A 12108-nucleotide genomic window follows, 5' to 3' on the forward strand; every position below is an offset into this window, starting at 1 on the left:
TGAGTGTATAGACCTGAGCTCAACCTCCAACTGGGAGCTCTTGATCTTATTCAGCTGATCCGATTCAGTTGTTACCTGCTTCGGGATTGGAACTGTTCAATAAAGCCTTAATTTTGAAAATAACCTTTCTGCCTTTCTCATTAGAATTTCCACCACAAGGGAAACCAAACAAAGGAGTTTCAGCTGCGCCTTTTGAACAGGGCACAAGAAACCCGCACCAGACCACAGGTAGCCGTTACGTCATCAATCCCATGATCCTAGTTGAGACTGCGCTTCCGCGTTCTTCTCAACGGAAACGTGCGCTGCTGGTAAACAACATGGCTACAGGGTCCAACAGTGGGGGAAGCGAGCTACAAAAAGAGTTGATTTGTGCCATCTGTCTTGACTACTTCAACGATCCTGTCATTCTGAAATGCGGACACAATTTCTGTAAATTCTGCATCCTTATGCACTGGGAGGAGAATGGAGGAGATGACGTCGGTTATCAATGTCCGGAGTGCCGAATGGTTTGTTGTGCTCCAATGCTAGTGCTATGTTGTTATTTTATCAGCTGTTAGCTAGCTCGATTCCCTGTCCTTTTTCATCCTAAATATGCAAACGGTAATTTCAGCATGGGAAGTACACAATGCAGCGTCCTAAATTGAAGTGTTTCCACCGATTTAAATCATTACTTGCCACGTAAAAATGCATGCTGAAAAACGCTATTGTCATTCTTGGTGTACTAGCTTGCTAATTAGCTATATATATATGTGTGTGTGTGTGTGTGTGTGTGTGTGTGTGTGTGTGTGTGTGTGTGTGTGTGAAAGACTTACACACTGCTCATGTCAGTATCACAAAGTCTAAACAAAGATCTGTGGGTGGATCTTGCCTTTTCTTCTAGAGGTAATTAAAAATTAATTATACACAGTTTATGTATATATATGTTAATTCATTCAATTCCTCCCGTTGTGTCTGTATCCCAGACACTACCTCTTAGTACTTGTGCAGGTTATTGTCAGCGTAAGTCAGTCTCCACTATGTGGCTCTTTTGGTAGTAATCTTAGGAAGCTGTTTGGCCTTCAGTCATTGTGCTCTCTTGGATGTGGTTTTTCTCCCTCCCCCACCCAGCCCATATCCACTGTACTAGTCTCTGTCAGCAGTGAACAAAAGTGTATCTATTTGAACTGTTCCTAACTCTCGCTCTCACCTCTCTACCCCGACCCGCACCAGCTATTCTTTTAATCCCTCCCGCTCCTCCATTTGCCTCTGCAGATATTCTACAAGATAAGCTTCACCAAGAACTACCTGGTAAAGAACCTTGTTGATAAGCTGAGCGACTTGGATTGCCTGAAGCCCTGCAACCCGCCGGCCCCCTCCAAGCCGGTCAAAGTGGACGGGAAATGTGAGAGACACGGCGAGGAGCTGAAACTGTACTGTCACACGGATAACAAACCCATCTGTGTGGTCTGCAGGGAGTCCAGGACACACAGGTGACACCGCAAACCAGCGCTTTAAAGATGGCTCAAGGTTTTCCCCCCGCTCAACAGATTTGACTAAAGGAGTCAGAAGTAAATGATTTGCCTCTACTCGTTCTGCTTACAGCCTACTATTTCCATGCATTTAATTGTATCTGATAGGATATTCTCTGTGAGAATGATTTGCACACAAATAATTAAGACTGGAATCAACGTCCCCTAATTTCATCGCAATAACCCAGAACAAAAACATTGCATAATGGAGTCTGTATGTCTGGGGGTAAGTGTGGTGGAAATAATCCCACCAGGAGGCCGGGTAGCAGGGCGACCGTTACCATCCCCTCACTGCCCCGATTAAGGCAAGTCCGTCTGCCTCACGTGTGACCGTTTTGAACCGGTCATTGTGTTCCGGCAGTGTTGTGTGGATGGTTATTGCTGTTCTACTGACACACCTGTTTATCCACCTGTTTCTTCACATCTACATCCCCTTGTTTGATGAAGCTGACCAATAACCGCTGACCTAGGGACAAATTAGCGCACATGTTTTAGATTTAGCCGGAAATGGTACTCCAGACATAACCAACAGAAGAAAAAGCGGTCAACCACTGTTGAGGAGAGTGGGATGTATTCCTGTCGCATCCAGACTCCCAGCTTGTTCTGTCCTTTATCGTTATCTCTCTGAACTCCCCACAGAAATGCCGATACATTTTAAAGGCACAGAGACACTTTATTTAGATAAGGGACTGTCCTTCACTTAGAGTGCAATACATCTCCCTGTCTCTCCTCTTAATACCATATGTCCTGTTAAGAGTTCAAATGGCTTGGGTCACTTAGAGACCGTGTGATATACAACGTTCCCCATGTAGTGTTCAGTGTGTAGTAAATGTAGTTGGAATCGAACACCCTCCCACAAGTCTTACTTTCCGCCGTGTTGAGTCGAGCGGTCAAACCGGGTCCCTCTTGACGTCCCTGTGTTCCCATCATCTTTCAGACACCACGATGTGGCTCCCGTGCCTGAGGTCCTGGAGGACATGAAGGTGAGGCCAGACTACACCGTCAACAAGGGGAACATGCAACTGGAAAATGTCTTGTTCGTGTGTGTAAATGTGTTTCTGTGAGGGTGTCTGTGTGTTGCCGGGCTGCTGTGTTATTACCTAGGCCAGTCGTTTTTTGAGACATAGCAGTGAAACCCAGCTGCACTGTGGGTAGTGGGCTGTTCCCAGCTGCCACGGCGCATTCAGCCAGACAAGTCACTAATAACCCCTTGACTACTGCAGCTGTTTAGCAGAATGGTGTTTGTGTTCCTTCCAGAGCGAGCTCCGCCTGAGGCTGGTGAAGCTGACATGGCAGAAGTCTGTCTGTACCAGGGTGAAGGCTATAGACGAACAGACCAAGAATGAAGCAAAGGTACATGCCCGAGGAACTGCGGACAGCTGACTAGTTAACCGGTCCTCTTGGCCCGAAGGGAACCCGGGATAGGCCAAAGACCCAAAATGGCGTGGGTCTTACTCTGTGTGCAAAGTGAAAGTCATATATTAAATATTTATTAATACATTAAATAATGTACTTTAGACTAGTGGTTCCCAAACCTCTCCTAGAGCTAGCTAACCTGATTCAACAGGTAAGGGTTTGTTAATAAGTTGATTCAGGTGTGCTAGCTCTGGGATATATCTAATAGATGGAATGGCTGGGGGGGGGGCCCAGGAATGGTTTGGGAACCACTGCTTTAGACCCATTCACGCAGATGTGTTTAGACCTCCACACCAGGAATGTACCTGTAGTAGTAACCATAGAAACCAGCGATGTTTCTGTCACGACATGCTGTTTACCATAAGCCGATTTTGGGTTTAGTACCTGTGAATGTCAAACGGTAGAACTATGAATAACACTCACACACACTGGTGGAGTCTCAGGGAGTTAGGATATTCAGAAACCCATTTCACGCCCACAGCTGTTGTGCATGGGACGTGTGGAACAGGATTTATTTAAACACACAGGAACCCCCACCCACGATTTATCTTGTCTTCCAGTTAAAGAAGAAGAAGCTGAAGGAGAAGATCGAGGAGGACGTGGGAGCGTTGGTCCAGTTCCTGCTGGATGAGAAGGATGATCTGCTGGAGGTCGGTACACAACACACATTATAGCAAGTCAGTAACCTGTTGTCAAATGAAGGTGTATGTGAACTGACTCAATGGAATGTGTTGTGTAAGAGTCCCGGCTGGGCTTCTGCTGATGTAACTCATCGTTCTGTCTTTTCTTGGATCTCTTAACCTCTAATTCCAGCGGTCAAACCCTAATGATACACATTCCATTCCAACTGACTGGTGCTTTCACCTTTTCAAAGGGCTGTCCTCAGCGGGAGTCAAACACACCGTGGCATGACATTTTGAACAGCTGTGATGTATTTAAATGTTTAGGCTCTGGACGCTGAGGAGGTGGCGGTGTTGGAGGTGATGGATGAGAACCTGAGGAGGGTGGAGGCTGAGATGGCTGCAGTGGACAAACACATCGCGGAGATACACAACCACATCAGCGGAAAAACCAGCTTTGAGGTTTACTTGTGACACGCACACACATGAATTGTGGGCTCAGTTAGCCCCATGCCTGTTTTATCGGTGCCAGCTTTTCTTTCTTGATATTAGATGGTTTCTCTCGTTGAAAGTGGTTTTATAGTTCGGAGAAACTTTAATCCGTGATTCAGTTTTCCTTGAATAGTCATTAGTCTTCAACTAACTTTAGACACTCGTGAGCTGAGAGGTAATTGCAGTCAGAGGGATGTGTGAATGTTTTTTAGTGAATGGCCTAAATCCTTTTCACTGAAGATGCTCTTGATTTCAAGTAATTTTGAAGGAGAGAAAAACCTCATGTCCTGATCGCATCTTTTTTTATGAAGATTCAAAGTAATCCAAAGTCATGGATTACAGGTTATTTGGCTGGTATGAAAGGGTTTGTATTTTATTTATTCTCCTGTCTTTTCATCTCCACAGAGCATCACTGAGACGTACACCAAGTGAGTGTCATTTATTTATTTTTTTATAAAAAAAATTCACCTGTCAGAAATAGCATTTTGACTAAATTCGTGACACTAATAAAATGTTATTGTTTATTTTTCCTATAACATGTAAAACTATTTATCTCCTCCTCCCTAAATGCCAGGAGAAGTAACATGTAGAAACATCTCCTCTGCCACCCCCCCACCCCCCAGCCCTCTAAAGGTGAACCCTCTCATTGCATCTGTTAACTCTCCGGGTGACTGGAATGAATTCTCTGGACCCCACCAGCTGATCTTATGGAAGAGGATGATGCACGTTCTGCACACCAGTAAGACCAGCAGGCACTCAGTCACAGACAAAAACCAGCAGAGTAGGGCGAGCAGGCGCTCGGTCGCAGAGTAGGGCGAGCAGGCGCTCGGTCGCAGAGTAGGGCGAGCAGGCGCTCGGTCGCAGAGTAGGGCGAGCAGGCGCTCGGTCGCAGAGTAGGGCGAGCAGGCGCTCGGTCGCAGAGTAGGGCGAGCAGGCGCTCGGTCGCAGAGTAGGGCGAGCAGGCGCTCGGTCGCAGAGTAGGGCGAGCAGGCGCTCGGTCGCAGAGTAGGGCGAGCAGGCAAAGATGTCATTTATTAGTTCTTGTTCTGCCAACCGGTCTAACCTTCCACCCTGGATCACTCTGTCTCCCTCCCCTGACTTCCCAGTGCCCCAGAATCTGACCCTGGACCCAGACACGGCCCACCCTAACCTGGCCATCACAGACTTTGACACCAAGGTGGAGGAGGTTCGGAGCCGGAGCCAGGAACCAGACCTGCCTCAGCGCTTCACCCGCTTCTGTGGCATCCTGGCCACGGCGCGCTACTCCAGTGGCCAGCACTACTGGGAGGTACCGTCCTTACATTTATGGGGATGATCCGATGTGCAGTAGACAGATTAAACATCCTTGCTAGTAAGACATGCGATAATGTTAGTGGGCAACGGTATCCTAGCGCTGGGTTTCCCAGGGACCACCATGCGTTTACACGTAGGTGTAGTCCTAATCGGACACTCTTGATTCGATCCATCATTTATCCCCTGGACTGACTGAAATATTTAGTGGCCCCTGAGGAGAGTTATGGGTGTTGACTGCTTGGGCAAATCCCGGTGTGTAGACGAACAGTTGGTCAGTCAGGAAGTGAGAATGCTGTATCTGCTCCACCCTCAGGTGGCTGCCATGCAGCGTTTCAGGAGCAACGCGGGGCCCAGTTGTTGTGTCGTGAGGACATGTTGATGACAATCACATTTCATTATCAATCAAATTTAGTCCCCCTCTAACCCCTCTGCCTGGTCCTCCAGCTGTTTCACCTATGTGATCTACTCCAGAGCTGGCAAATCTGATCCAACATGTCATCTTCTTCAAGCCCTTGAATGGGTGAACTGGGGAACGGTTTTAAGGCTACAATGAAATTGTAAACCCTCTGTGGAGAGTTTTGTGTGCAAGGAAGCTGAGTGCAACAGTAAGATGTTTTTTTTCTCATATTCCAGGTGGACGTAAAGGACAAGGGTGTGTGGTACCTCGGGGTCACGGGGGAGTACAGTCCCAGGAAGGGATTCGTCAACCTCTGCCCCTCGTCTGGCTACTGGAGTCTGAGCCTTCAGGACAGGCTGTACGCCAACGAAGAGGACGCCAAGATTCCTCTGGCCGACTACTGGAACTCCCCACGCGTCGGCGTCTATCTGGACTATGACGCCGGCCGCGTCTCCTTCTACGACGCCGTCACCATGAAGAAGCTGTACATGTTCGACGCATACTTTGATGAGCCAGTGGCTCCCTTCTTCAGTCCGGGAAAGAACGATCCAGGAAGCAGACTGCAGATCTGTCATTACTACTGAGGCGAGGGCCTCATTTAAATGCGAGACATTGTGCGTACTTGCCTGGGTTGAGGCCCAGACCTATTGGCAATCCTCAGAGAGGGTTGTTCTTAGGCTACCTATTGCAGATACAGCTTCGATGATCTCGATTCAGCTGGAGTTCTGGAATGGTACCGATTCCACTGTGGCTTTGCTGAAGGTTCCAGGGTGCCGTATTCAAACATTGTGAATCTAGAATTTCTAAAATGAAAGACTGAGAGCCTCATTCCTCTAGATCCCAATGTGTCCTTCATTTAAATGCTGGTAGTGATCTCACTTATGTTTTGCTTTGTTTTTAGGGGATTTGTTTTTCCCATTAACCATGAATTCAGAGAATCCCTTGTTGGTTCTATGAGGCAATACACAATCTAAAAATGTAATATTTAGAAAGGAACATTAAGTTCTTTGAGAAACCCATTATCTAAAAATACATACCCTCCTGAACAGTTTCAATTTGAAGAAAAACTAAAAGGTTCTCCAGAAAAATTATTTTCAGAGGGGAGGGATGCTTTGTAACGGCTACATAACATGACATTGAAACATGCTGGTCTTTAATGCCTTTGTCATAAAACACACCAGAACACCCCATGACAATTATCAGCACCTGTGTTATAGATCCCTGTTGGTTGTTGATGCAGTTGTTTTAACATTATAATCTGAACATTTCACAGATAAGGACAACCAACATTCTGGTCAGCTGTGATGGGCCGGTCAAATGCTACATTAAACCACTCATTTTCTCTGTGTGTCTCAAGCTTTGTCCATGTCAGAAATGGCACCATATTCCCTATATGGCGCACTTGCTTTCACCAAATTGATGCCGTTTGTAGTGTCTATGAGCCAGTTTGCGATACAAACACTTCCAGTGACGTTTTCTGTATAAGCAGCTGCAAGACTTGCTAGGTTCGGTTGAAAGTATTGCGCTATATTGGGAAAAAGAGTGCTGCTGAATTCATCTTCCAGGTTTCCTTAAGAAGTACATACTTCTTACCCTGATTAATCAAGATGGCTAATAATGAATTGTATTTTTTATTTTATTGTATTACATTTGTATTGTTGTAAATTACCTTTTTTCACGTTTTTAACCTGAGTATTGCTGTTACATTCAGTTTAACATATTGTCACGGATTAATCGATCACGCTTTTTCTACATTTGTTTTCTCAGTAAACCAATCCTGAGGGTTTTCTGAGCTCTGTGTCATTCATGCCAAGGTTTAAGTGCCAGTATCGTTTAGTTCGGTGCTTAATCATGTGGAGAAATTTTACGTTACAAGGATAGAATGTTTTCTTTTTTGTATCCGTCCGTTCGTCGCATTTCTCTGGTTGCTAATTTGTTCATTTATGTGTGGCAGTCTTCACCATCTGCATTATGACTAGAATGTTCTAGTTTGGGTTGAGTTCAAGTAGAGGAATACACAGGTGTATTATGTTAACCTTTGAATGTTTAACCATACAGGTCAATTTAGACCCCACGCGGTCACAAATATTGTAATAGCGAAACCCTTTTTAATCTTTTATGCCAAAATGTGTTTTATTTACCTGTGGCTATCAGTGTAGCCACAGTAATTTACCTGTGGCTATTTCTTTGTCGTTGTTTTTTTCCCCCCTTCGTTTTAAGAAACCATGATTGTTTTAAATAAACGATGTCGACGTGTAGTCGGGCCATTTTGAGTGAATGGCTCAATTTGAATCATTTTGTTCCATGTTGTCATTGGTGTGCATTACCAATGCAATAATGCAGGTCTGTTGTGTCAATAATAAGCAATTGTGAAATAAAACATTGCGGGACATTTGCATTTCTTTGGTCGTTACTAAAATAGTTTAATTTACACCTCAGTGCTCTGGGAATGAATGCTATAATGGCTGTGATTTTAGGAAACTACTTCTACTATAGGCATTGTGATCTAAGATGGTTGTAGTAATCTGAATGCCGTTAGTGGAGGAGATTGAAAGGAGGATTCGTACTGAGACTTCCACTAACCTTTAAAAAAAAGAAAATAAACATCCAGAAAATATATTTCCAAGGCGTCCCCATCTACATTAAAACGGGTGCCTTTTGAAACTTCACAAGCAACCGTAATAAGGAATGTTGTATCCTTTCTTATCCGTAAAGCACTGGTAATAACTGTCCATATAAAAAACGCTTAATTTCAGATATTCGGATGAGTGTGGAAAGCAACATTCTGACCCAATATTTTGAATCTGTCTGTCTGAGATCATCTGCGTTTCTGTCTTTGTGTCAATTTACTAATGGTATTAGACTATGGAGCCAAATTGAGCTCAAATATATTGACCGTAAGAAAAGAAAAACATAACTGAAATATATTTTTTTTTATAAAAGGTTAACAAAAATACAGTATTTCATCGTATGAAAAAACAAAATTCTATCGTATGAAAAAAAATAGATTCAAACGTGGGAAAACGTTCGTTCGAGTAGTTCTTTACTTACAGTCAATTAATGTGCAGTTATAGCTCAATTACGCTCCATATAACTAGAAACCAGAGTTTTTGCATCGTTGAGCTATATTAATTGTAAACATATATTGTAGATATTGTGCCTTATCTGTGTTTTATTTGTTCTATGTATATATGCTTATTTATACATACACTGATGAGCCAAACATTATGACCACCTGCCTAATGCTGTTGGTCCTTTGCGTGCTGCTAAAACAGTGCTGACCCTCCGAGGTATGGACTCTACAAGACCCATGAAGGTGTCCTGTGGTATCTGGCACCAAGACATTAGCAGCAGTTCCTTCAAGTCCTGTAAATTGCGAGGTGGTGCCGTGTGTTCAGCACATCCCACAGATGCTCAGTCGGATTGAGATCTGGGAAATTTGGAGGCCAGGGCAACACCTTAAGCTCTTCATGTTCCTCAAACCATTCCGGAACAACGTGCGCAATTTGGCAGGACACATTATCCTGCTGAAAGAGGGCACTGCCATAAGGGAATACCATTGCCAGGAAGGGCTGGACCTGGTCTACAACAACATTTAGGCAGGTGGCAGGTGTCAAATTGACATCCACATGAATGCCCGGACCCAGGGTTTCCCCGCAGAACATTGCCCGGAGAATCACACTCCCTTGTCATCTTTCCCCAGGGCATCCTGGTGCCATCACTTCCCCAGGTCATCGTTGCACACGTACTGTACATGGCCGTCCATGTGATGTACAAGAAAACGGGACTCATCAGCAGTGGTAGACCCTGGCCGGAATGGTCCGGAATGGCGTTCCGGTACTCTAATTTTAGGCAAACAGCTTTCCGGTTACATTTTTAAGCCAGCCTTATTAACACATACATTTTAATGAATACTATCTAATGTGCGGTTTGTTTGTTCCTGCACTTATTTCATCCCAAGTGCTGCTCTTCGGACCAGGCCACCTTCCACTGCTCCACAGTCCATGTCCAACACTTTGCGCGCCCATTGCAGGCACTTTCGACAGTGGACAGGGGTCATAACGGGCACTCTGACTGGTCCCAGATGTCTGGACATTACAATTTGGCCCTTGTCAAAGTCACTCATGTCTTTACTCCTGCCCTTTTTTCCTGCATCAAACACATTGACTATCAGAACTGATTGTTCGCTTACCGTCTAATCTACTCAGATCTTGACATTTGCCCTTGTTAGGAGATGATCAACGTTATTCGCTTCACATGTGAATGGTCATTATGTTTTGGCTCATTAGTGTACAAACACAATTTTTATTTTAATATTCCTGATGACCAATAAGTAGTGACAATATCCTAGAACAGCCTTTCTCAATCCTGTTCCTGGCAACCCCAAGGGGTTTGCATTCACACATCTGATTCAAATGTTGCCCTACCGCTTGATTGACGTAATCAACCAATCACCAAGTCTTTAATATCAGGTGGGTGAATGGCTGGGCAAAAACCAAAACGGGCACTCCAGGGGTACCCAGGACCAGGATTGGGAAACGCTGAACACACTGCAGTGTATGACAAAATGGTGTCTCCTTATTTTACCTGTTGTCATATAAATTAGACAAAAGTACAAAACATTCTTAAAGATATTTAATCCTGACTATGAGCAAAAAGGACATGCAACAAGGAAAGTTGAAAGTATGTTTTTAAATTGAAATATGTTTCATGAGAGGTATCTATAATGGGATTCAGCCAAGTCCTCTCCGGGCATTGGTCCTCTCAGGGCATTAGGAAGTGGTGCTGAGTCGTTAATGAAAGTTCTTTAGTGCTGTTATAATATGTCTGTCTCACATTCTGTTATACAGTCCTCTTTTATGAAAAGTAATTCATAAAAGAGAATATCTGTAAAAGGTTGCCACTGGTTGCGTTGTTAGTTACAAGCACAGGCCAAATGGAGCCTGGACTTATTTCGATTATCACTAATAATGGTATCTCCTCAAGGCCAAATGGGCAAGATAATCCTGTTTATAATGACAATCCACCTGATTTACAAATCGCAAGGGTCTTGGCTTTCTGCACTTAAATGTAATGAGTCTATTCTCTATGTTGTACTTCATGAAACTTGATTATCTACCAGGAGGATTTTCCTGACATTTTCTTAGTTGCATCTCAGAGCATGTAATGTAATGCTTGTCCTGATAGCTAGCAAAGGGGCATTAAACAATGTTGATGTAGCTTGCTATGGATAATTAAATGGTTAATTTCATCTGTGGAGAAAGTTAAGGTTTATCTACAATAAATCTAAATTAGACATCTCTGGACAACTATATAAAATCAACAAAATGTGATGTGTGGTCAGATGTGATTAACAGTTTTAATAAAAGTTTTGTTAGTATATAAAACTGCTACTCAATAATCTCAGTAGCCTATATTTAGTGTTTGTGTATTATTTCAATTAATATAAAACATTCATCTTCAGGATGCATTGATTTATGCTTTTGCACTTGACAGAATAATATAAACAATGTGTCCAAGTAAAATACTGAATCTTTTCCCTCAATTTGTAAGTTACATATATAATACTTAGGGAACTCTCAATACTCAGAAATTGTGCACACTCGAAAGACTTGTACCAAACATCAAACAGTTTATTAGCAAAATATTACACTGTCCATTTTCAGTAGCTGGATGTGTATAAGTGGACATAACCAACAATAGAATGATATGCCACCCTTGAATTTCAACTTGCCACTCTTCTGCCACCCCATATACATTTTTCTAGAAACACCACCGAGTGGACATCACTGCATGGGCTCAGGAACACTTGTGAAAACTATTGATGGAGAACACAGTTTGTCGCTGCATCCACAAATGCAAGTTAGTCTGGAGGACAAGGTGTCCATGATTCCCAAAACTAATTTCAAATTTTGATTTCCAGACCACAGGACAGTTTTCCACTTCGCCTTAAATGAGCTCTTAAATGAGCTCAGGCCCAAAGAAGGCGGCGGTTCTGGATCTTGTTTATACATGGTTTTTCTTTGCATGGTAGAGTTCTAAAGAGGAACATTTTACATTCCGTCACTCACAGTTGAAGAGTACCTATGATAAAAATGACAGACTTCTACATGCTTTGTAAGTGGGGAAACCTGCAAAATCGGCAGTGTATCAAATACTTGTCCTCCCCACTGTATGTCACCTAATATGTATACTCTAATGAAACAGGATGTCATGGGAGATGTGGGATACATTTACTGAACATTGTTTGGGTTTATAATTACCCAGAAGTTTATTTCCTGTAGGAAATTACTGATAATAGGGGTAAAAGCTGGTGGAGCTGTTGGATTTCTTTATTCCCCATTTGAATAGGCTAAATGTGCAAACTTTACCTCGAATACAA

At 43.5% G+C, this 12108-nt stretch overlaps 1 protein-coding gene across 2 annotated transcripts; it reads left to right on the forward strand.

Moving 5' to 3' along the window:
* The first annotated feature begins 257 nt into the window (after positions 1-257).
* trim47 (tripartite motif containing 47) lies at positions 258-8124 on the forward strand. Of its 2 annotated transcripts, none has more exons than XM_010870991.5 (10): positions 258-506; positions 1252-1469; positions 2446-2491; positions 2766-2861; positions 3485-3574; positions 3872-4006; positions 4442-4464; positions 4660-4775; positions 5143-5324; positions 5963-8124. In XM_010870991.5, the coding sequence occupies exons 1-10, from the start codon at positions 318-320 to the stop codon at positions 6308-6310; spliced, it is 1443 nt and encodes a 480-aa protein (XP_010869293.1). In that variant the 5' UTR covers positions 258-317; the 3' UTR covers positions 6311-8124. The 2 variants fall into 2 exon arrangements, with proteins under 2 accessions (XP_010869293.1, XP_034149361.1); XM_034293470.1 differs by lacking the exon at positions 258-506 and adding an exon at positions 528-600.
* Positions 8125-12108: the final 3984 nt, after the last annotated feature.

The sequence above is a fragment of the Esox lucius genome, chromosome 7, assembly GCF_011004845.1.
Source record: "Esox lucius isolate fEsoLuc1 chromosome 7, fEsoLuc1.pri, whole genome shotgun sequence".
Taxonomy (NCBI): Eukaryota; Metazoa; Chordata; class Actinopteri; order Esociformes; family Esocidae; genus Esox; species Esox lucius.